General features: G+C 41.3%; 1 protein-coding gene across 1 annotated transcript in view; it reads right to left on the bottom strand.

Annotated features, from left to right (window-relative positions):
• Window positions 1-23,418, bottom strand: part of RHOQ (ras homolog family member Q) — a 46,894-nt gene that overhangs the window by 9,663 nt on the left and 13,813 nt on the right. The window contains exons 3-4 of the mRNA XM_003926747.4: window positions 3,040-3,204; window positions 2,640-2,735 (exon numbers count right to left, since the gene is read on the bottom strand). Of these exons, the coding sequence (XP_003926796.1) occupies window positions 2,640-2,735; window positions 3,040-3,204 (261 nt within the window). The remainder of the gene's footprint in view (window positions 1-2,639; window positions 2,736-3,039; window positions 3,205-23,418) is intronic.

Below are 23,418 nucleotides of genomic sequence, written 5' to 3'. Positions count from 1 at the left end.
TGGGGTTTCTCCATGTTGGTCAGGCTGGTCTCAAACTCCTGACCTAAGTTATCCATCGCCTTGGCCTCCCGAAGTTTTGGGATTACAGGTGTGAGTCACTGCGTCCAGCTGAAGGCTTTTGACCTGAGTAGCTGGTCAAAAGGGAGGACAGGCTTGGAGGGTAAAATTAGGAATCATATGTTAATCACATGTTAATTTTGACATACTCAGCCACCTAGATGGACTTGTTGAGTAAACAGCTGAATAACCAAATTGAGAATTGAGGAAAGAGGTCCAGGCTAGAGATGGAAATCTAGGAATCTATGGTTGCAGACTGTTGAAGCCGCACAACTGAGAGAAGATCATTTAGGCCTAGGGAGTGTGGCTGTAGAAGCAGCCACATCCATAAAGCTCAGTGCTTATCCGTGGGGCCCTCCAACCAGGGACCAAGGAGATGAAGAGATGGAGCAGAGGCCAGTGAGAGGGGAGAAAAACCAAGAGAGGCCAAGGGAAGATAAAGACTCAAGAAAGATGCAACTGTGCCAAATGCCGATGGGTCTAGAAACAGGATCATACTGTTTTGCAACTACTTTATTCCCTTTAACTACATAATAAATGTGAACAGATATTTTAGTGTGAAGTTTACTAGATGCAGGGAATTTTTGCCATTATAAACAAGTCAGCATCTTTGTAGCTATCTCTTTAAGCACATCCCTAATAATTTATTAAACATTATAAATGGACAAAGTATAATTGTATATATTTATGAGGTACAAGGCAATGTTTTCTATATACATACACAAGTGAAATGATTATATCAACCTGATTAACATCTATCATCTCAAATATTTATCATTTTGTATGGTGAGAACATTTAAATTTTATTTTTTTAGCAATTTTGAAATATGCAGTCCCCCATTACTTTTTTTTCCTTTCTCTTTTTTTTTTTTTTTTTTTTCTTGAGACAGGATCTCACTCTATCATCCAGGCTGGAGTGCAATGACACTATCTTGGCTCACTGGAACCTCCACCTCCTGGGCTCAAGTGATCCTCTTGCCACCATGACCAGCTAATTTTTTTTTTTTTTTTTTTAGTAGAGTAGAGATGGAGTTTCACCATGTTGCCCAGGCTGGTCTCAAATTCCTGGGCTCAAATGATCCTCCCACCTTGGCCTTCCAATGCTGGGATTACAGGTGTGAGCCACTGTACCCAGCACCACCATCATTAACTGTAGTTACCATGCTATGCAGTATATCTCAAAAAAACATATTCATCCTGTCTAACTAAACACTGTACCCTTTGACCAACATCCTAATGATTTGCTTAGGATAAATTCTTACATATGGAATTGCTTGATCAAAACTATCCCTGATTTTAAGGATTTTGCATATTGTCAAGAATATTTTGATTCAATGACCAATAGTACAACAGAGTGTCCGATTTACTATACCCTTGGAACAGGGGGTATTATAATTAATTTCTCATTTTTTGCCAATTTTATAGGTTCAAATTGAGCTTATATTTGACTACTAATAAAGTATGAACATATTTCCTATCTTCAATGGCAATCTGCACTTTGGGGTGAATTTTTCATTGTTAGTCCATTTTTCTATTGGGATCTGTGTCTTCTGATTAATTCGTATGCAAGGGGTTCCTGTATACTAAGGATGTTAACCCATTTTTCTGTCATCCATCTCAGGTTATATGACTTTCATTTTATTTCTGCCATCTGATGTGGTATTAAGTTTTTATGCAATTAAATCATTAATTATTTTCATTTATGACTTTTGTCTTTATGACATTTAGAAATTCCTTCTGTCCCTAAGATCACAAAATTGAATGCATGAAGCCATTTATCTTTTGCTTTAAGAAAAACTGTCCTCCAGAAAGTCTTCTTGCTTTCTTTTGCTTCCTGATAGTACATTTTAAAAGACCATATATAGTTTCTGTTTCCACAAAAGTCATACTGCAATCACAACATTTAAAAAACAGAATCCAATAATGTTAAGGCCAAATGGGAAAAAAGGGATAAAAGTAAACCTAGCATTGGGGCAAGAAGGAAGATAAGCTACCACAGTCATATGTCTTTTTAGAATTTTAATACTTTCTATTCTTTTTTCATAAAAAAAAATTGGAGAAATTTCAATACATTTCTTTTAAAACCTAGTCATCATTTTTTGGTTTTAACCACAAATTTAAACTGCCATCCTATGTGGCTCCACGACCTAATTCAGTGAGTCAAGACAGCCGATTTGGCACACTGCACATGGGTAAGTAACGAAGAAGGGCTGACAGTAGTGACACGTATTTCTGATGCTTTCTTCTATATGTGACTTTTTAGGAAAATATCGTTGGCAATGCAGCACAGGTGTAAGAGCCTGTACCCTGGAGTCAGGCTTTGGATTGAAACCCAGCTCTGCCATTTACTACCTGCAGGGTCTTGGGCTAATTATCTGACATCTCCAAGACTCCACTCTCTCTTGTGTGTAACGGGGAAACAGACCTACCTCACTGAGTTCATGCAAGGATTAAATGAGATAATGCATGTAAAGCACTCAGCACAGTGCCTGGCATACAGTAAATGCACAATAAATGTTAGCTTCTATTGTTATCTTAGCTTCTTTTACGTTCATGCTTAAATTCTCTAAGTGTTCCATTACCTCTTTTGCTAGTTTCTGTCCTTGTTCCACACATATAGGTTTTTCTTTCATATCATTCAGTCTTGCTAAAGTTTTGGGGTCATCTCGGAGATCAATCTAATTAAGAAAGGTCAATAATGTCCCAAAATATTACAAATCTTTAAAGAAAAATCAAAGCATGTAATCCCACTTAATCCCCACATACTAAAAAAAGATTAAACAAAAGAACTTAATTTTTAAAAACCAGGAATACAATTGTTTTCTTTTGGAACAATTTTTTCCAAAAATATGATAGAACTCATTAACTAGCAGCTCAGATTAAACACTTACATCATTTGCTCAACCTTGGGGCCGTTTGAGAGCAATCCTTAATATAGGCAAAGAGCTTACTGTAAAATGCAGAAAATCAAATCAGACATACCTGAGTTCCTATTAATAAAAAGGGTACATTTGGTGCGTATTCCTTAAGTTCTGGTACCCACTCCTCTTTCACATTTTGAAATGAGGCTGGATTTACCACCGAGAAGCATATAAGGAAGACGTCGGTCATTGGGTAAGATAAAGGCCTCAGACGGTCATAGTCTTCCTAAAGAATGAAGAAAAGCCTCATTATGTGTTGACATTTCTATAGTTTAACTAATAATATGTACATTAGATTACGCGAACAAAGAGGCAAATTCAGGAGTACTCCACTAGTGGAATGTATGGCACTCTACATAAAATCAGATAACTCTGTTTTTGTTCTTCTTCCTTGTGAAGTTCTGAATACCCGAGAGGTAAAAAAAAAAAAAAAATGACGATATTGTTAACAATGAAAATATCATTAGCAATGACAATGAAAACTTCAGAAAAATACATTGTGATCACTGACGCTGTCACTAAAAACATTTTTTTTCTTTTTTTTTATTGCATTTTAGGTTTGGGGGTACATGTGAAGAACATGCAAGATCGTTGCATATGTACACACATGGCAGCGTGATTTGCTGCCTTCCTCCACTTCACCTATGTCTGGCATTTCTCTCCATCCTCTCTCTCCCTAACTCCCCAACCCTCGCTGTCCCTTCCCTATTTCCCCCGCAACAGACCCCAGAGTGTGATGTTCCCCTCCCTGTGTCCATGTGTTCTCATTGTTCAACACCCGCCTATGAGTGAGAACATGTGGTGTTTCATTTTCTGTTCTTGTGTCAGTTTGCTGAGAATGATGGTTTCCAGGTTCATCCATTTCCCTACAAAGGACACAAACTCATTGTTTTTGATGGCTGCATAATATTCCATGGGGTATATGTGCCACATTTTCCCTGTCCAGTCTATCATCGATGGGCATTTGGGTTGGTTCTAGGTCTTTGCTATTGTAAACAGTGCTGCAATGAACATTCGTGTGCATGTGTCCTTATAGTAGAACGATTTATAATCCTTTGGATATATACCCAGTAACGGGATGGCTGGGTCAAATGGAATTTCTATTTCTAGGTCCTTGAGGAATCACCACACTGTCTTCCACAATGGTTGAACTAATTTACACTCCCACCAACAGTGTAAAAGTGTTCCTGTTTCTCCACATCCTCTCCAGCATCTGTCTCCAGATTTTTTAATGATCCATTCTGACTGGCGTGAGATGGTATCTCAATGTAGTTTTGATTTGCATTTCTCTAATGACCAGTGATGATGAGCATTTTTTCATATGTTTGTTGGCCTCATGTATGTCTTCTTCAGTAAAGTGTCTGTTCATATCCTTCACCCACTTTTGAATGGGCTTGTTTGTTTTTTTCCTGTAAATCTGTTTTAGTTCTTTGTAAATTCTGGATATCAGCCCTTTGTCAGATGGGTAGACTGCAAAAAATTTTTCCCATTCTGTTGGTTGCCGATTCACTCTAATGACTGTTTCTTTTGCCGTGCACAAAGAATTGAATATAGCTAGATGTTACCTAAGTATTATAATTTATAACAACTAATACACACTGAATATTACGTGTCAGGCAGTAGTCTATATGCTTTCTCATGGATTACTTATTTAATCCTTGTAACAACAATAGGACACAAGTACCCTTAATCCTGACTTTCATTTGAGTAAACTGAAGCACAGAAGTTAAATTACTTGTATAACAATGTAAGGCCAGTAAGTTAAGGAGCTGAGATTCTAGTCCTGGCAGTTTTACTCCAGAGTCTATACTCTTGATCACTATACAGTTTCACTGACACCTTCAAGCTTTGCTTTCCTTGTTTCTATCGTTTTAGTAATTGTGTGTGTGTATAAAAATTTAAAGAGAAACATATATAGTAAACCCACTAAAATCCTCCTTGACGCTCCAATTTCCATTCCCTCTACCTAATATTTTCGTATTGATTCTTCCAGTTCTTTTTCTCTGCATGAATACACCAGTCACTGTACACATTCCTCCCTCTGCACATACAGTGAATTCATCATGCAGCACTTGCTGTTCTGCGCTTCCTTGGTCTTGGACATCTTTCTAAATCAGAATACGTTCGACTCCCGTATCATCTTACGCTGTGGCTTCAAGTCCACAGAGCGGCTACACTCCTGATGGTTATTTTAGTCTATCACAAAAGGCAGTGAGTATCCTTTTTTGCATAGACTATTTTATGTGACACAAAATTCTACTTATTTACATTCTCGAGAGTGAACAGAGTCCAGATTCCATTTTTGGCACAGCTAGACTCTCATCTGGTTTCAAAGAAACTATTTTTAGCCTGGGCCACCTCCCCTCTTAAACGACTCACTTCACTACAGAACTACACAAATGTGGAACTAAGGGAATATTAAAAACATCATCTTCCACTTGGGAGTTTCAGCAGTCGTATTTCCCTCATGGAACAATTTTCCTTTCGTGCAATTTTCTGACATTTTTCTTAATAAAATTTTCAGCTCAAGCCCGCTTGACTCAAACACTTGACCGGTGGGTGACCCTTTTGTTTTTCTGTGATGCCTTTGAAGGGCACACCTATAATCTGCAGCTGCGGGCATTAAAAGCTTTCTCAGGTGTTGGCTATCATAGGACACAAGGGGAAATGCCACCCTCAATCTTTAGCAACTTCTATTTTTTTAAGTGGAAGCCTCTAAATGGCTTTAACTAAAGTAGTGCTCTGGTGTTAAGAAATTCATAATGAAGAAATCAAGTAGGGTGGTTATGAAACACGTCACACCCCAGACAGTTACTAGAGGAAGACTACTCTTGGAAACACAACGTTTTTAAAATCAGCTTATGTTAAACAGTACAATCGGGTGCCTTATATGTACTTTCTGTGCCCTACTGCCTGTTTCAAACTGCAAGTCCATAAATGAAAAAAAAAGAAACAGTATTTCATCTTAGCATCCCACCCAGCAACTCCACACTTCTGAGCCAACCTGCAGTTGGCATGGCCGGGAAATGGGGTGTTCTCATTAAAAAGCACTCCTCATCCATATTTAGATTTCCAATTTTCACAGAAATAGGAATGGGGATACTGTCCCACAGGATTATGAAGAATAAATGAAATAATGCAACTAAAGCACTCCACATAGCACCTGGCACATCAAAGAACTCTCTCAATGCTTAAACATAAATCCTTTATCCCGCGGGAAACTGATTCTCTTACTCTGCAAATCCACGCAGGGTCCCATGAGGCCCACACTCGCCCTAGCTTTGCAGCTCCCTCCAACCACAGCGAAGAAACTCTTTTAGTAAGAAATAAAATTTTCTACGACTGGCATCAAAACACACAAAACTCAGGTATCTTGAGACAGTACAATTTTCAGATGAGTAATAGAGAATGATACATTATTACTGCTAATTAGTCACTTAGCCTTAAGACATTTAAAATGCAACAAAGATTTATATTTAAGAAAGCCAAATGAGAGATTTTCATGGAAGTTTTACTTTTCAAGCAAGTTTACCTCCTCAGGGAAACAGAAGTGTGTGCTCTTTCTCTAGTGGGAGATGACAAGAAATAAAACTAATTGAATGCTGTGTTCTCTAGAGATGCTTGACAGTATTAATCCAAATATTTTACAGAAGGTAAATATATTGTACAGATTCCTTTTATAACCACAGTGAATCCTGACTTTCCTTTGGGAGAGACATGTGGGCACAAAGGAGGGCAATTAGACCAATCATTTCTAAATAGTTCTTAAATTGCAGATTTTGTTTGAATAATTAAAATGAGAAGAACTGGGGTTATTAAAAAAAAAAACAAAACACGTATGTTTAGACCTTCTTGAAAAGAAATGTTACTTCTTAAGTCCAAACTATCTAAAATGAACTCCTTCTGCCTGTCATTTCGAGCTAAATAACTGGCAGTTAGTGGCCAGGCGCAGTGGTTCACGCCTGTAATTCCAGTACTTTGGGAAGCTGAGGCGGGTGGATCACCTGAGGTCAGGAGTTCAAGACCAGCCTGGCCAGTACGGTGAAACCCCATCTCTACTGAAAATACAAAATTAGCTGGGCATGGTGGCACGTGCCTGTAATCCCAGCTATTCGGGAGGCTAAGGCAGGAGAATCACTTGAACCCAGGAGGTGGTGGTTGCTGTGAGTAGAGATTGTGTCACTATACTCCAGCCTGGGCGACAGAGCTAGACTTTGTCTCAAAAAAAAAAAAAAAAAAAACAAAATTGGCAGTTAGTACAAGAATGAGACCTTTCTGCCTCTAGCCAGCTGAGTAATTAGAAGTCTAATAATAGATGGCAAATTTAGAAAATAAATTATCCCCTGTGCATACTGTACCCTGCACTATCTAAAATGGTTTATATCTACCACACAGTATCCTGAGTGATTTTAATATGAAATGTGGGCTTTGGGAGTGAATGAGTCGAAGTGTGCAGAATCTTTCATCTTGAGCTATGTATTTTAAATTTGAGAATACAAAATCAAATGTAGAGCAACTGCTCTTACTTTTAAAAGATCAACTTATCAAAGTCAGAACTTCTCACCACCAACTCTCCAGTGTCCTCCTAATTAACAAACCAATTATATTTTAGTTCTAATTTTAAAATGTAGGTATTTAAACATTTCAGCATGGTAACTAGAACATTCTCAGGAGTAGAGAAAAGTGTATTAAAGACAATTGCTCAACATCAAAACAATAAAAAAGCTGGTGAGTTCAGTCAATATGGCTCTTGGAGTCTGCAGGGCAGACTCTAGCTTTTTACCACTTGGCTAAGTACCAGAAGCATCAAGTTTTTAAGTGTGTTCTGGTAGCTTAGTGATAAGGCTCTCCCTTATTGAAGAGTCCTTGATAAGAGATAATGACAAACTTAACCTTTAAAAATACCACACGCGGCCAGGTGCAGTGGCTCACACCTGCAATCCCAGCATTTTGGGAGGCCAAGGTAGGCAGATTGCTTGAGTCCAGGAGTTCAAGACCAGCCTTGCCAATGTGGTGAAACCCTGTCTCTACTAAAAATACAAAAATTAGCTGAGCATGGTGGCATGAGCCTGTCGTCCCAGCTACTCAGAAGTCTGAAGTGGGAGGATCTGCAGGTGAAGAGGCTGAGCCTGCAGTGAGCCATGAACATGCCTGGGTGACAGAGTGAGACTCTGTCTCAAAAAAAAAAAAAAAAAGAAAGAAAGAAAGAAAAATCACACACCACCATCCGACAAAAATCTGCAACAAAAAACTGAAGAAATGTGCTCTGAGAGGAAACAAAAGATCTTCTGATGCCACAGAGAAACATAGCCAGTGGCCATCAGCTGAAGATCCCTTTGTGTGCAGCTCAGCCAGGAGTGCCCATGAGCCCCTCTGTACCGTTCCTTGTCCCCTTCATGGGGACCTGGGTGTTCCCTCCTACCTTAGTGGTCTCTGTTTAAAAACACATGTTTTTAGGATATGTACGTCTATTTTTAAACACATATCTAAAGCACATTTTCAATAAAACCACCCACATTGGACAATTTATCCTGTGTCATGCTTTGTTAGCTGGTATGCTATCCTGTGTTATTTAAAAGCAATCAGCAAAGTTATTAAGACTACAGCCCTCTGGAGCTTGCCGAATTCAAGCAAGTTGAAAATTCAAGATATAAACATATAAAAAGACAGTCATACACAACAATGGGAGGGACAAAAGTATAAGCTGAAGCTTATACTTTTGCAAAGGATTTAGAGCTGAACAGTGCTAACTGCAATTAAGAAAGGACGGAAGGATGAAATTCAGATAACATCTATTTGTAAAACACCTTGTAAACATTTACAAAGCTCTCTCATTAAGTATCTGTATGTTAAAAATAAGGCAATGCCTTCAAATGAGCAGTAGTACCCGCAGGGTGCCTGTGCAGCCCTCGAGTGCCTTGCAGGTCCCAAAGCCACAGCCTCAAAGAGGAAACTGCAGGCGGGTGTGGGAACATGCATAGGGTTAGCGCCCAAGAAGAACAATTCTGATAGGTGAGGAGATACACACAAACGCATAATGAGTTTCGCTCTTAGGAAGTTCACAGTAAGGCAGACAAGCTGTATGTGAATGTGGTATTTCAAGTTAGAATGTGGTAAATATAAAAAGTAGTAATGAGGGGACACTAAGACGACTTCTCAGAAGAGGCACTTGAGTTGGTCCTTACAGAGTGGCGAGAACTTAAACACGGCCAACGTGCTAGCAATGGGACTTTGGTCCAGTCCCGCATTCCTTAAGGTCTTAGTTTCTCTGTCTGTAAATGGGAGACTGTCAGTGACAAATGCTTTGAAGACCATAAAAACTATAGGAATATATTACAATCCCAAATAATGCAGGATAGCACTTTGATGTAGGAAATAATCATTTACCAAAAACTAGAGTTCTCCTAGAATGAGAAACCAGCTAGAATGAGGGGTAACAGATAAGCCCCAGCCTTCCAAAATCTAAAACAGCTTCTGACTACTTGAAGAGAGAGAAAGCTATGACAACTAAGTAAGAATATCCCTGAAAAGTGGCAGCTTTGTGATACATGTGGTAGCAACTCTCTGTCACTCCCAAGGCACAGGGTGGTAATCTTCATCCACAACATCTGTTTCTAGTGAAAAGCCCACACAGGCATCAGGCGTGGTTCTCCAAACCCTCCACCCTACAATGGGTGCTACACAGAAGCCCAGGGGACACGTGTCATGAAGCCAGCTTCCGAGAATGAACGCTGTTTGGTCATCATCTAACTTCTATGTCACAATGTATCTCTGGTGATGCTTGGCCACCGCAGTCCACGAAATCTCATTTCTGTTGTGTTGTCATTTTGTCACTTTTGAGTTCGTTTTATATTTAACTTTGTGAAATGAAAGCATCGGTTTTTACCTCCTTAAAAATAACTCTGTTTTTCAAGGAAGCTGGGTTGGGTCCCTTTTGAAAACATTTTGGTAAGTTTGGTTCCAAACTCATCACTGATGAGTTTACTGAATTTGCCTACCACCTCCTACGACCTTCCAGCACTCTTGGACTAAAGAAAACTTGAGAAAGAAAAAAGTTTCTTTTAGGTGCTATAAACTTCTAAGAGGTCACTGTTTTTCAAAAACTTTGCAAATGTGGTGTTTTCTTTTCTTTTTAAATTTTCAGTTCAGTTGTGAAATGATATTTACATGTCACTGGCCTTAGTAAAAGAATTAGCACTTAGTAAAAGAATTCTTGAAATTAAAGGTTTAGCTTCTTACTTTTAGATACTGTCATCTTGGTATATTTTGCTTTATAAGAAGTTAGCCTCCTAATTAATTTACCACTTATTTAGGAGCTAGGGAACCAGAGCTTGGGCTTCTTTTCCATTGCTGCCTTCCTTTTGGCCACCTGACTGATCGTAACTCCTGTTTAGGTGAGCTGGAGGAAAAGGAGAGAAAAATTGACATCTGGTGGAGCAGAAAGAAACCAGCTAGAGCACTGGCCTTGTCATTATCTCACTGTTGTGATGAACTGGCGCTTTCTCATCTCCAAAAGCAGGGCACTGAACTAGGAGATCGCCACGTCACATGATGAAAAACGCTCAAACTAACACTCTTTATCCTTGTGAGCAGCCCTAGTAGCAGATTTAATGTGGGAGGAGGTTCACACTACTGGATAAAAATCAAGTTTTAGGATTCCATGTTATCTAAGCTGACCACCCCACGGCAGAGGATCAAGACGTAGCTAAATATGGTCCTCAGGCAAGCTTCATTTCCCCATCTGTGAAGGGAGAGTAAATATAGCATACACATGTTAAGATAAATGAGAGAGTTGGTCAAGTGTTTTGAGCTCTTCGGCAGACAAGCCTGACTTTCCAAAAAAAGACAAACCACAACTTTGGAGCCAGTGCTATTTCTTCTGTGCATGGTGAGGTGACTTCCCCAGTTGTAAAGGATTTAGGGCTGAAATTCCATATTGTCTGGAGCTATAATTACAAGTCTCTTTCACTAAAACAGAGGTCAGCTGGGCTAAAGCATGTAGAAAGAAGGTAAATGTCTGGCCACATTTCCATGTGGCATACTCCTTTCCTAACTTTTTGGCACAAACTTCATACTGATAAAATATTCACTCCTTCACTCCACAAATATCTGGCAAGTAGATGCTGAGCACTGTGTAGAGAGGAGTAAACACAGCACAGATTCTGCCCTCCTGCCGCGCAGAGTACAGCAGAGGAGCCGCCTGCGCACAGGGCTGTGAGCTAGGGCAGTACCACCCTATGTCTGGGGGGCATTTTAGACATTTGGGAGGTGCTTTCAATTGTCAAAATAAGTGGGGAAACTCTGCCACCAGGGTGGGAGCCATGGTGCTACATGACCTGTGTGAGGGAAACCAGCCCCCGGCCCCGCATAACTGGTGAGTGAACTGCTAGACATTCATAAATCTGAAAAAAACTCTCGTGGGAAAACAGCCTGTTGCATAGCAAGAGTGATGCCATCTTTAAGTAAAAATGCCACGATGACTAATCTTTGACGCCTACAATTCAAGGTGTTCCAGAGCATAGAGAAGCCCTCATAACCTCCCCAGTAGTCATGAGTTTCTAAAGGAAGTCTGAGACATGATGAACTTCCTGTGTCTTACCCTCAAGGCCTGCTATATAAAAGATACTTTCTGGAGGTTGGTTGTGAGACTCCACCATCTCTTGGCCTACCTACACATCATTCCTAACATCTGTTTCTAAGTCTCTGTGAAATATTTCTTTCTGAGAAACTGGATTTGTCAGCCTCCTTCTTCAGTCTCTCAGCTCTCTCGGCCTTTGAGGGTACATAGAACTGCTCACCATGAAGCACCTTTTATAATTGCATGAATCTAGGACCCGACCCTACTGCATATATAAAAAATAAAGTTTTAGGGAATAACTTCAATGTATTTTTAAAACATTTTTTTTTCTTTTTTTTTTTTTGAGCAGGGTTTCAGGCTGTCACCCAGGCTGGAGTGCACGGGTGTGATCAAAGATTGCTACAGCCTTGACCTCCTGGGCTATAGCTTCCACCTCAGCATCCCGAGTAGTTGATACTACAGGCGTGTGCCACCATGCCAAGCTAGTCAGAAAATTTTTATTTATTTTGTTTTATTTTGTAGAGACAGGGGTCTTGCTCTTTGCCTGGGCTAGTATCAAACTCCTGGGCTCAAGCAATTATCCTGCGTCAGCCCCCTAAAATCTTGGGATTACAGACATGCACCATGACTCTCAGACTTTAATGAATTTTCTAGAAGGTAATTTCAGTCCACATTGAAGGAGAAAGACTTTATCTTGTTTGAAACATCACAGGAGGCTGGGCGCAGTGGCTCATGCCTATAACCACAGCACTCTGGGAGGCTGAGACAGGTGGACTGCTTGAGTCCAGGAGTTCAAGACCAGTGTGGGTAATATGGCAAAACCCCATCTATACAAAAATACAAAAATGAGCCAGGTGTGGTGGTGTGTGCCTACAGTCCTAAGCTACTGGGGAGACTGAGGTGGGAGGATCACTTGAGCCTGGGAGACTGAAGTTGCAGTGGGCTGAGATCATACCACTGCACTCCAGCCTGGGTGATAGAGTAAGATCCTGTCTCAGAGAAAAAAAAAAAGAAATAAATAAGAAAAAAAAGAAACATCACAGGAGTTACTTATCATCACAGAAAATCACATGCCACTAGCAATATTGCTCTTAGTATCTAAATTACCAATAAAACACAAGTGTGTCAGCTAATATTTACAGCTGTTGCATTCATGGTCATTTTACCCTAATAAGTGCAGGCCTGATTATTTCATTATGATTTCTGGAATATTCAGCCCTGGGAGTTTAGGAATTTAACACTGAAATAAATAATTTTATGATTAATTACTTTCCTTTTATTTCTCCTTTATATCACTGCCAGGATGTTATACTGATTTAAAATTACATGTATAGGGAGGTTATATTATCTATAGATTTCATTTGAGGATAAGTAAAAAGGAAATATTTGTTATAAAAATGGGAGATGGGTCTAATAAAATTGAGGTGTCAAGTCAGGCATTTAACAAATTGGAACAAAAATGACTATAAATGCAAATTGGGGCAGGCGCTATGAAGGAAAAGAGCCAGGTTCTGGGAGAGAGAATAACCAGGAAGACGAGTTTCAGTGTAGGTAGGCAAGAAAGACCTCTCTGCAGGGGTGACATGGAACCTGAGACCTGAGGGGCTGCTTAGGGAACCAGACACAAGACAGTATACATAAAAGTCCCAAGGCAGAAAAGCCCTGACATACTGAAGACCACAGGAAAGGCCAGGGTGACAGGCAGGGCTGGAGAGGGAGCCAGCTTGGACCACAAGAGCCCATCTGCAATGGAAAGTCATTAAAAGGTAAGCCCCTCCCTGCAAAAATCACAAAATTTGAAAAAGACAATTCAGGCTACTTCAAGGAGAATGAATGGGAGGCAGGCAGGAGTGTAAGGGGAGAGGTTATTACAGTAATTCAACTGAGAGAAGACGGAGGCTTAGACTAAGGGGTAGCAGTTGACAACTAGAGAAATGGTGGACTCTAGATGTATTCTGGAAGTAGACTCAGGCTGGGGTGATAAGCTAGACGTGGAGCTAAAGGATTCCGTTTCTGGCTTATGCAGGTTGGATGAAAGGCTTCTTTTAGAGAGATGAGGAATACTGAGGGTGGTAAAGCACCATAGGGAGAGAACTCGAGAGGACAGTTTGGGACGTGTTAAGCTTGAGATGTCAAGCAGGTGGCCAGAGGAGCTCTCTGCCTCTGAGTTTCAGAACTAGCTTGTATTAGTACATACCTCCTTTTAGCTAAACCAAAGCATCTCAAGTTCGACATTTCTGAACTAAATTCATTTCTTCCCAGTCAAAACTGCAACTCCTCCTGTCTCCACCATCTCACTAAAAGGTATCGTCACTCAACTAGGCTACCAGGATCAACCCCTAACACAAACACACACACCAAAGCAGTCACCTGCTCAGCCAGTCTCACTGTTCCTTCTCTCTCTCCGTATTTCTTCACCTGGGAGCTCCTGCGAGTCTTCTAGGCTTGAGTCTGGGAATTACTTCGTCCAGCAGATCTTCTCTGAACCCCCAATTCAGCTTAAGCACTCCATGCTCCACACTTCTGTAGCACTAGGAGCTTCTCCTGTCATCCGATTTTTTACACTGTTAATACAATTGCCTCTTTTCTGATGTGCGTCTTCCCCAGGACTCCCTGAGGGCAGGGGACTATTGTTCAAGGCCTGGCTTGTGGTAGCAGCTTATTACATTCCTGCTGTATGAATGAGGGTAGCTCATGGGAAAGTGAAGTGAGAAAGGTCAGCTGCGGTCACGGTGCAGAGAGCTTGCACAGTGCTAGCCGCACCTCCTTCACCAGCTACAAAGCCTGTGGATCAAACACCTGAATTCTCTCCAGTAACAGGTTAATTTCTCAGGCTGCTGACGTCACTTTCAGCCAGAAATCAAACTGTCTCCTGTGAGCAGGGCCATTTTTCTGTGACACACCAATGGGTCCAACCCACCTCTCTGAATAATGTCAGTTCTTAATAGGGGAATCTTAGACTGAGTGATGCTTTATGCATTTCTGCTGCTGCTTTTCACCACAACTTTTTCTGCATTGTCTTGACATTTGTTTTATCTAGGTATAGAGGATGCAGTTGACTGTCTATCCAGCATTCTTCTCCTTCTTCCTCCTTCTTTCCAAAACCCTGATTCACTTCAGGACCCACCACCCCTTCTCCACTCGACACATGCCCCTGGGGACCCTGGCCCCATACTTAGCTAAATCTAGAGTCCCTGGTTTGATTCAGCCAATCACTGAGTTTCATTCCCCATTCCTGCCCCTCCCACTAAGTCACTGGGTCTTGGTGGGCACATGACCTGGGTTGTCCAATCAGACCAAAGTATTCACTGGCTTTTCCAAGGTAGCTCCTGCCCGACCTTCTCCTCCTGCAGCTGCTCCCCACCTCCTCTTCCCTACAGTGTAAAACGATCTGTCACTCACTGGCCCTATCTCTGCAGCTCGTGGAGATTATTCAGAGCCCCCTCTACATAGGCCATTGCTGTGCTTTCTGTTATCACCACCAGAGTCTGTGACAGCTCAGTCCCAGAACCTGCACTTACTTATCCCCAGGACTAGCTCTGGAGAGGGAGGTGTACAGACATCCCAGGTCCAACACTTCCACCAGAGAACCCCTCTCACCCTTTTAAACACTTGGCCTACAGAGGCTGACATCTCCTGTTGACATACACAGTCACACATCCTTTTAATAGATGAAGGCGACAAGCAGCCAAGCAGCAAAGAGAAGACCCCGGTAACTACACTCAGATGAAGGCTGCGGTGCTGCTTTCCTCCATGTCCAGATGAGGCAGCCAGAGTGCATGCAGGAGTTAAGCCATGCCCAACAAACCCATGTGGAATGTGAATACTTGAGCCCCGCTCTGCTGGCCAAACAAACACATACGGTGCAATCTGCCATCTGAGGACGAGGTCGGCTTGCTAGCAGATAAAATCAGGATGTCCTCACAAACACACTTGCACAGAACAGGCCCTTTCAAAAACACACACGATTTCTGAGGGGGAGACGAAAATGTTTTGGAACGGGCAGAGGTGGTGGTTGTACAACACTGTGAATATACTAAATGCCACTGGATTGTATACTTTGTTTTTTGAATTTTCTTTTAGAGGCAGGAGACAGGATCTTGCTCTGTCACCTAGACTGGAGTGCAGTGGTGTGATCATAGCTCACTACAGCCTCAAACTCCTGGGCTTAAGCAATCTTCCTGCCTCAGTCTTCCAAGTAGCTGGGACTACAGGTACATGACACATCACCACATCTGGCCAATGTTTTATTTTTTGTAGAGATAGGGGTCTCACTATGTTGCCCAGGCTGGTCTTGAACTCCTGAGCTCAATTAATCTTCCCACCTTGGCCTCTCAAAGTGCTAGGATTATAGGCATGAGCTACTGCACCCAGCCTGATTATATACTTAAAAATGCTTAAATTTATGTTGTATGAATTTCACCTCAATTAAAAAAATATATATATACACAGGGGCTGGGCATGGTGGCTCACGCCTATACTAGCACTTTGGGAGGCCAAGGTAGGAGGATCCTTTGAGCCCAAAAGTTTGAGACCAGCCTGGGCAACATAAGGAGACCCTGTCTCTATTATGAGAAAGAGAAAAAAAGGCAGGGTGTGGTGGCTCATGACTGTAATCCCAGCACTTGGGGAGGTGATGGCGGGGGAATCATGAGGTCTGGAGTTCGAGATCAGCCTGCCCAATAGGGTGAAACCCCATCTCTACTAAAAACACAAAAATTAGCTGGGCATGGTGGCATGCCCACACCCAGGAATCCGGGAGGCGGAGGTTGCAGTGTGCCGAAATCGTACCACTGTACTCCAGCCTGGATGACAGAGCAAGACTCTGTCTCCAAAAAAAAAAAGAAAGAAAGAAAAAGAGAAAAAAGAGAAGAAATACACACAGGTCCACAAGTGTGCAAAGGTATGATCTTGCCTTGCAGGTACCCACACACAAGTGCATGCGTATGTACACATACACACTCACCTAGATTTTTTTGAAAATTCAGAGAAGTGCTGCAGAATTACCCTGCAAGAAGTCCCAGGAGACCAACACATCAACTCTTCGCAGTGTGCATTCATCACCACTGAGCAGAGCTTATCCTCCTTCTGTGGGTTTGAGGCCTCCCCTCCCACTGCCTATTCTGTATTACTTCCCTTTTTCTTCTTCCCACCAGCTCTAGCCCTTTTATACTACAGACAGTTCCCCATGGGGCTTTTCCAGGTCTATAACAAAACAAGTAGCCTCACCACATCACTACAGCCTATGTAACTCCACAGCCCAGAAGAGTGCCTGCTCATGCTTTCACAGCAGCCAGGCTACCCTCTGGCCCTTCACCATTAGCCTGCGAGACAGGGCAGCTGCCACCTCACTGATAAGGAAACAGGCTCCAAGAAGCTCACCACCTGTCCAAAGTCACACGGAGAGTTGGGTAGGAGTGAAGCAGGAACACAATTCTCCTAACAACGAGTTTAGGACCCTCTCCCACACACCCCCTCTTTGTTTCAACAAAGGTAGTCTATCATGGGGTTTCAGACACAGACCTCCTGAGTCTGAGTCAAGCTTTCTAGCTGTGTGGCCCTGGGTAAGTTTCGGACCTTTTCCGTTTCTTTTATCTGTAAAATGGCCTACTAATGGAGCCTCCTCTTAAATGCTGGGAACAGAAATGAGCTAAGGCATGAAAACACTTAACACGTGTACTGGCTACTAATTTATAACCACATCCAAGTATTCTTTTTCCATTCAATTTCAGCAGATTTGGGGCAAAGTAATAAATAAGAAGAAAATGAGAACTGAGTGTGAAATTAACTTCAGAACACACACGCTGAGAAATTTTGCTGGTTTAAATAAGTGCATATGTTTACATGGCAGGCAAGGACTAAAGTCAGGTATTTTGCTAAAAGATGGAGAAAATAGCCAAACTAATATATCTCAAATGTGTTTTTCAAAAAAACCAATGGCTAGTGATACCTGGGAAGGGAAAAGAGTGGAGACGCACGTGGGCTTTGATGTGGCCATGGAGTCCTCTCGCCCGTTTTGCACACAGCAGGCAGGTTGCAGTGGCTCGCTGTACATAGACTCACTGTGCACGTGTCTATGCTAGCATCCTCTGTGTTCCAAGAAGTTCAGACAATCTAGCAACACACACACACACACACACATACACACACACACACACATACATTCTCATCCCCCATGTCCAGACCATCCCCCAGGCGTCCCCAGAGCTGGAAGTGCTCTTTCCTGCCTGGCCAATGTCTTTGATACCTGTATCAAAGGTATGTAAACATATGTATATATACACACATATATAGACACACACACACACACATATATCAAAGGTATATATACACATGTGTATATACATATATATATACACACACACATATAAACATGCACACATACATACCTGTACATACGTCTATATATCTAATATATCTATAATAATACATTAGATACAGTAGGACACTCTACTCATTTGAGATAGGGCCACGTTTTGAGGATTAAGTAATGAAAATCAATTTGTAATAGTTATTAGTCATCTGTAATATGGTTTATATTCAGATGACTGAGACACTTGAAAACACCCAAATCTAATCAAGGTGACTGCAATGTAACTAAAGAAAGCTGTAATCTAACAGAGTATGTTTTGGCCTATCTCAAAAATATGTTAACGGAAAAGTCATGGTCTATACAGACTCTACATAGAGTCTAGCAAAATAGAAATTGCATAATGAGAATATTCGTGTCCATCCACCTCTGTCCAACAGTAAGATACTGGCTGCTGGAGCTGGTGGACACAACAGACCCTGGCCACTAAAAAGCCATGCTCTCATATGGAAGGAAAACGCCATCACGTGGCCCCAGGAGCCAGATGAAACAGAAACCTCCCAGAAATCGAACTTGATTTGCTCCAAAGCCTGTATGCCAAGCGACCCCTTTATGAATTCATCAGGAGGCTGGCACTGAACAGAACATCCACCACTATAACTTTGTTCTGCATATTTATGTTTCTAACTATAAAAAAAGAGAAGACTTCAGTTAAATCCCAGCCAAGTGAACATATGCATTTATCTTTGACCTCTCCAAAATCCCCTAACATGTTCAGTAATTGTTTTAAAAAACATAAAGCCACAAGGACAAAAAAAAAAAAATAGGAAAAGAAATAACAGCAACAAGATTTAGAAGCTAAAAGGCGAAAAAACAAGTGGAACTGACTTAACAGGCCTAGGGAGCCAAATTCCAAGCCAGCAATGACGGGCCAGGTAGGAAACACCTGACGCACAACAGGACTCCCTAAGGGTCTTACGGTATGGGAACTGGAGGAGCACCTGCTTCTGGAGCTGGACTGAAGGCGGAGTCACAAGAAAGAGAGTGGAACGAGTTTGCTTTTTAATACCGTATCCCCTTCCCTACCATGGTAAACGCTCCCCAACCCTGGTGAAAGGCAGAGGGCTCCCCAAATGGGAGACACAAGGCCCAGTTGGAGTACACAAGGCCACAAAGAAAACTGAGACCCATGGGCCCGGCGCGGTGGCTCAAGCCTGTAATCCCAGCACTTTGGGAGGCCGAGGCGGGTGGATCACGAGGTCGAGAGATCGAGACCATCCTGGTCAACATGGTGAAACCCCATCTCTACTAAAAATACAAAAAACTAGCTGGGCATGGTGGCACGTGCCTGTAATCCCAGCTACTCAGGAGGCTGAGGCAGGAGAATTGCCTGAGCCCAGGAGGCGGAGGTTGCGGTGAGCCGAGATCGTGCCATTGCACTCCAGCCTGGGTAACGAGAGCGAAACTCCGTCTCAAAAAAAAAAAAAAAAAAAAAAGAAAAAAAAGAAAACTGAGACCCTCCCCCAACACCCTGATTCTTTCACTGGCCTCCCAGGATGAATCCCTCAGGCAGAAGAGTAGAAGATTCTTTCCTGGTTTATATGACTAGCCCAAGAGGGAAGACCACCACCTGCTAACACTACAGGTTCCCCAATGGAAAGGCCCCAACAGATCACCCTACAACTGTGGTTCTCAACTGGGGGTGGTGAGTGAGGACAGGTGTTGCCCCAAGGGAACATCTGGCAATATCTGGAGATATTTCTGATTGATTGCCATCAACAGAGGAGGGCTGCTGGCATCTAGTGGGAAGAGGCTGGGGATGCTGCTAAACACCCTACAGTGCACAAGACAGCTCCCCACAACAAACATCCAGCCCCTAGTGTCAACAGTGCTGAAGCTGAGAAACCCTGGCCTACAGGGAAGCTCAGAATTAACCAGCCCTGCCCACACACGGTTTCTCACGTGCTCACTATCTCTCTTGTAAACACATGACTAGACATTTGAGGAACTACCATGAAAGATGGAGATCAAAATGAGAGACTGTACAGAGAGACAAAAACTTTGAAATACTATCATTAATATCCTCAGAAATTAGAGATGATATCCCATCAAAAAACAAACTAGCCAGGTGCAGTGGACCATGGCTATAATTCCAACACTTTGAGAGGCCAAGGCAGGTGGATCACTTGAGCACAGGAGTTCAAGACCCACTTGGACAACATGGCAAAACTTCCTCTATAACAACAAAAAAAAAAAAATCAGCCACAAGTGGTGGCATGTGCCTGTAGTTCCAGCTACTAAAGGAGGCTGAGGTGGGAGAATCACTTGAACCTGGAAGGTTGCAGTGAGCTGAGATCATACCACTACACTCCAGCCTGGACAATGGAGTGAGACCCTGCCTCAAAAAAAAAAAAAGCAAAAAACCAAGGCCAGGCGCAACGGCTCATGCCCATAATCCCAGCAGTTTGGGAGGTGGAGGTGGGCAGAACACGTGGTCAGGAGTTCAAGACCAGTCTGGCCATCACAGTGAAACCCTGTTTTTACTAAAAATACAAAAATTAGTCAGGCATGGTGGCATGTTTCTGTAGTTCCAGCTACTTGGGAGGCTGAGGCAAGAGAATCACTTGCTCATGAGGTGGAGGCTGCAGTGAGCCAAGATCGTGCCACTGCACTCCAGTCTGGGCAACACAGCAAGACTCCATCTCAAAAAAAAAAAACAAAAATCCCAAACCACTTTGGAAAAGTAGAAAAAAAAAAAAAAGAAGAACATATGGAGAACAGGAAAAGGCACTTTAAAATTAAAAATAGAATCACATTTCAAAAACAGAATAGAAGGGGTAGATGATAAACTTGAGGAAGTTTCTATTTCTTCCCTGAATAAAGAAAAAAGACAGAGAGAAAGGAAATACAAAAAAATTAGAGGATCATTCCAGCAACTCCAGCATCTAAATAGTGGAAGTTCCAGGGTAACAGAAGAGACTGACTGAAACTAAAGAAATGAAAGAAATAATCCAAAAACGTTTGTTAGAACTGAAAGATACGAGTTTCCAGATTGTGAGGAGCCAGCCAGGCCCTATCTCAAAGTCTACGATTGCGAAATTCCAGGAGGTTAAAATGGCAGATCCTAAGTTTCAGAGAGGAAAAATGAGTTCTTGACAATGGATCAGGGATCAGGTTGGCATGGGACTTCTAAACAACTTAAATAGAAGCTGAAAGACAATGGAACAATGCCTTAAAAATTCCAAAGGGAAAAAAAAATACAATCTATTTTCAAAGTATCAATCAGGTATGAAGGAAATAAAAACATTTTCAAACATACTAGGTATCCAAAAAAAAAGTTGCCTACAATGACTCTTTTCTCAGAAAACTAATAAAATATACATTCCATCAAAATGAGGAAATAAACCAGTAAGACCTGAGATCCTGTAAACAGAGATCCAATACAAGAGATAGTAAACATAATAAACAGAAAGGAAAATCCCAGGATAACTGCTGTGCAGCAGGGAAGCTGCACCAGCCCAGCTACAGGTTAAAAGGCTCAGGAAGGATGGCTCCAAAAGAAGAAACCGACAGAATACTTGGTATGTCTGATTGCATGGGAGGGTGAGTTTCACATGAAATAGCCGAGATATACAGTGAAAAGCAAGTAAGGGAAGAAACAAGATAAACTGTTCACTTGAGAAACAAAAAGTGATAGAAGAAAAAAAATATAATCATAGTACACTACATGGCTCAGCTGTGACTAGGCATTAAAATATAAACACTGATCAGTGGTCAAACTTAAATTACAATATAGCTCCTGGAGAAAGGTGGATGGGAAGTGGAAGATATGTGTAAAAGGGAGCTAAAGCCTCATTAGTCATCGTGTAAAGTCAATAGAGAATATTTGTTACCAAAATAAACAGCAGAGTTGAAAGTGGTTGTCTCAGGGTAGTGGGAAATGTCTTTTCTGTAGGAGAAGAATATTTTATTTCTACGTAATAACTCCATCTAGAACTGCTAACTCTTTAAATCATGTGAATATATAACTTTGATAAAAATAAAATGACTTTTTTTTAATTGTGAAGCACAGTAAAATATAAAGAAGTAAAATTCTAAAATTATTCATTATCACCACCTAGAACCAATCACTTTAACATTTTCAGTATTTTGTTCTGATTTTGCCTCTGCATATTATACATGTGCATTTTCTTTAAAGTTTTAATCATACCATACATGTATGTATGGTTTTGATTCCTGTTTTTTCACACTTAACACATCATTAGCCTTTTCACGTTTCTTTAAATATTTGTTGAAGGCAGTTTTTAATGGCTGTGATTATTCCAATATAAATCATTCTGTGAGTTAGCAAGTCCCTTTTTACTATGCATCGATGTATTTATAATTTATCGCTATTATAAATAACACTGTGAAGAATATCATTTTATGTAAATCTCTGGGTACATTGAATGTTTTCTAGGCATAAGTTCACAAAATCAGATCGTTGCAAATTTAAAAGTCTGGAAATTAACCTCCAAACTGGTTGTTTCAGTTTTCATTCCCAAAAATGGGGTAGAGAGTATTTACTTTTCTGTCTCCTTTTCAACTTAATAGGTTGGAAAAACAAAGGTTTTATTCACATGTCTTAACAGAGTGTGTTTTCATTGGCTATTTGTTTTTCTTCTCTTGTGAGCTATTGGTTTATGTCTTGTCCATTTTTCCATGGCGGGTATATGGTAGATTAACTCTTTGGCAATCTCATTTAGACTCTGATCTCTTACGAGTTAACATAAATCAGACCCATGTAGCTGATGATCCTTGAAAGCCCCAATAAAATTGTTTCTGAATCTAAACAGCTCCATAGAAACCTTGCCTATCTGGGAGGCTCAGGTCAAACAGCCAGGCAGTTGGCCACCTTTATAATACTCCTCACCCACATTTCATGATTTATATGCATGTTCCATTTTCTACTTGCATTCTGGCAGGCTCTATTCATCTTCTCTTCCAACTGGACTGTAAATTTCTATGGGGGAAGAACACAATCTGATGGAATTTTGTGTTCTTCACCTCACTCTTATGTTTAAAGGATACTCATATATTTGATAAATAAAGCTGTTAGGGTATGGTTGGGGTGGGAGAGACTATTAACAGAGGCATAGAGAAAACAAGAACATTGGAAGGTCCAGAACCAAGCATTAAGAGGAACAAAAAAATAAATAATTTTTTTTTAAGAAAAAGAATATTGGAAGGGTAGGGAAGACATCAGCCCTTGCCTCTACCTGAGGCAGGGGCGAAGCCAGCACCACAAGTGCACAACCAGCAGAACTTCACTTTCTCCCTTGAAACCCTGAAAACAGTTCCCAGAGCCTGGGAGAGAATGGCCATGAAAGAACGACTGACAAAAAGAGATAAAAAGGAAAGAGAAGGATCACTGAACCATCAAAAGGAATGGAATATTGATAGGTTCTATGACATGCGTGAAAACGTTATGCTAAGTGAAAGAAGACAGATACAAAAGGGCAAACATTGCAGGATTCCATTAGTATGAAATGTCCAGAACAGACAAGTCCATA

This window comes from Saimiri boliviensis, chromosome 1 (assembly GCF_048565385.1).
Source record: "Saimiri boliviensis isolate mSaiBol1 chromosome 1, mSaiBol1.pri, whole genome shotgun sequence".
Lineage (NCBI taxonomy): Eukaryota > Metazoa > Chordata > Mammalia > Primates > Cebidae > Saimiri > Saimiri boliviensis.
This window is presented reverse-complemented; position numbering and strand designations above follow the sequence as displayed.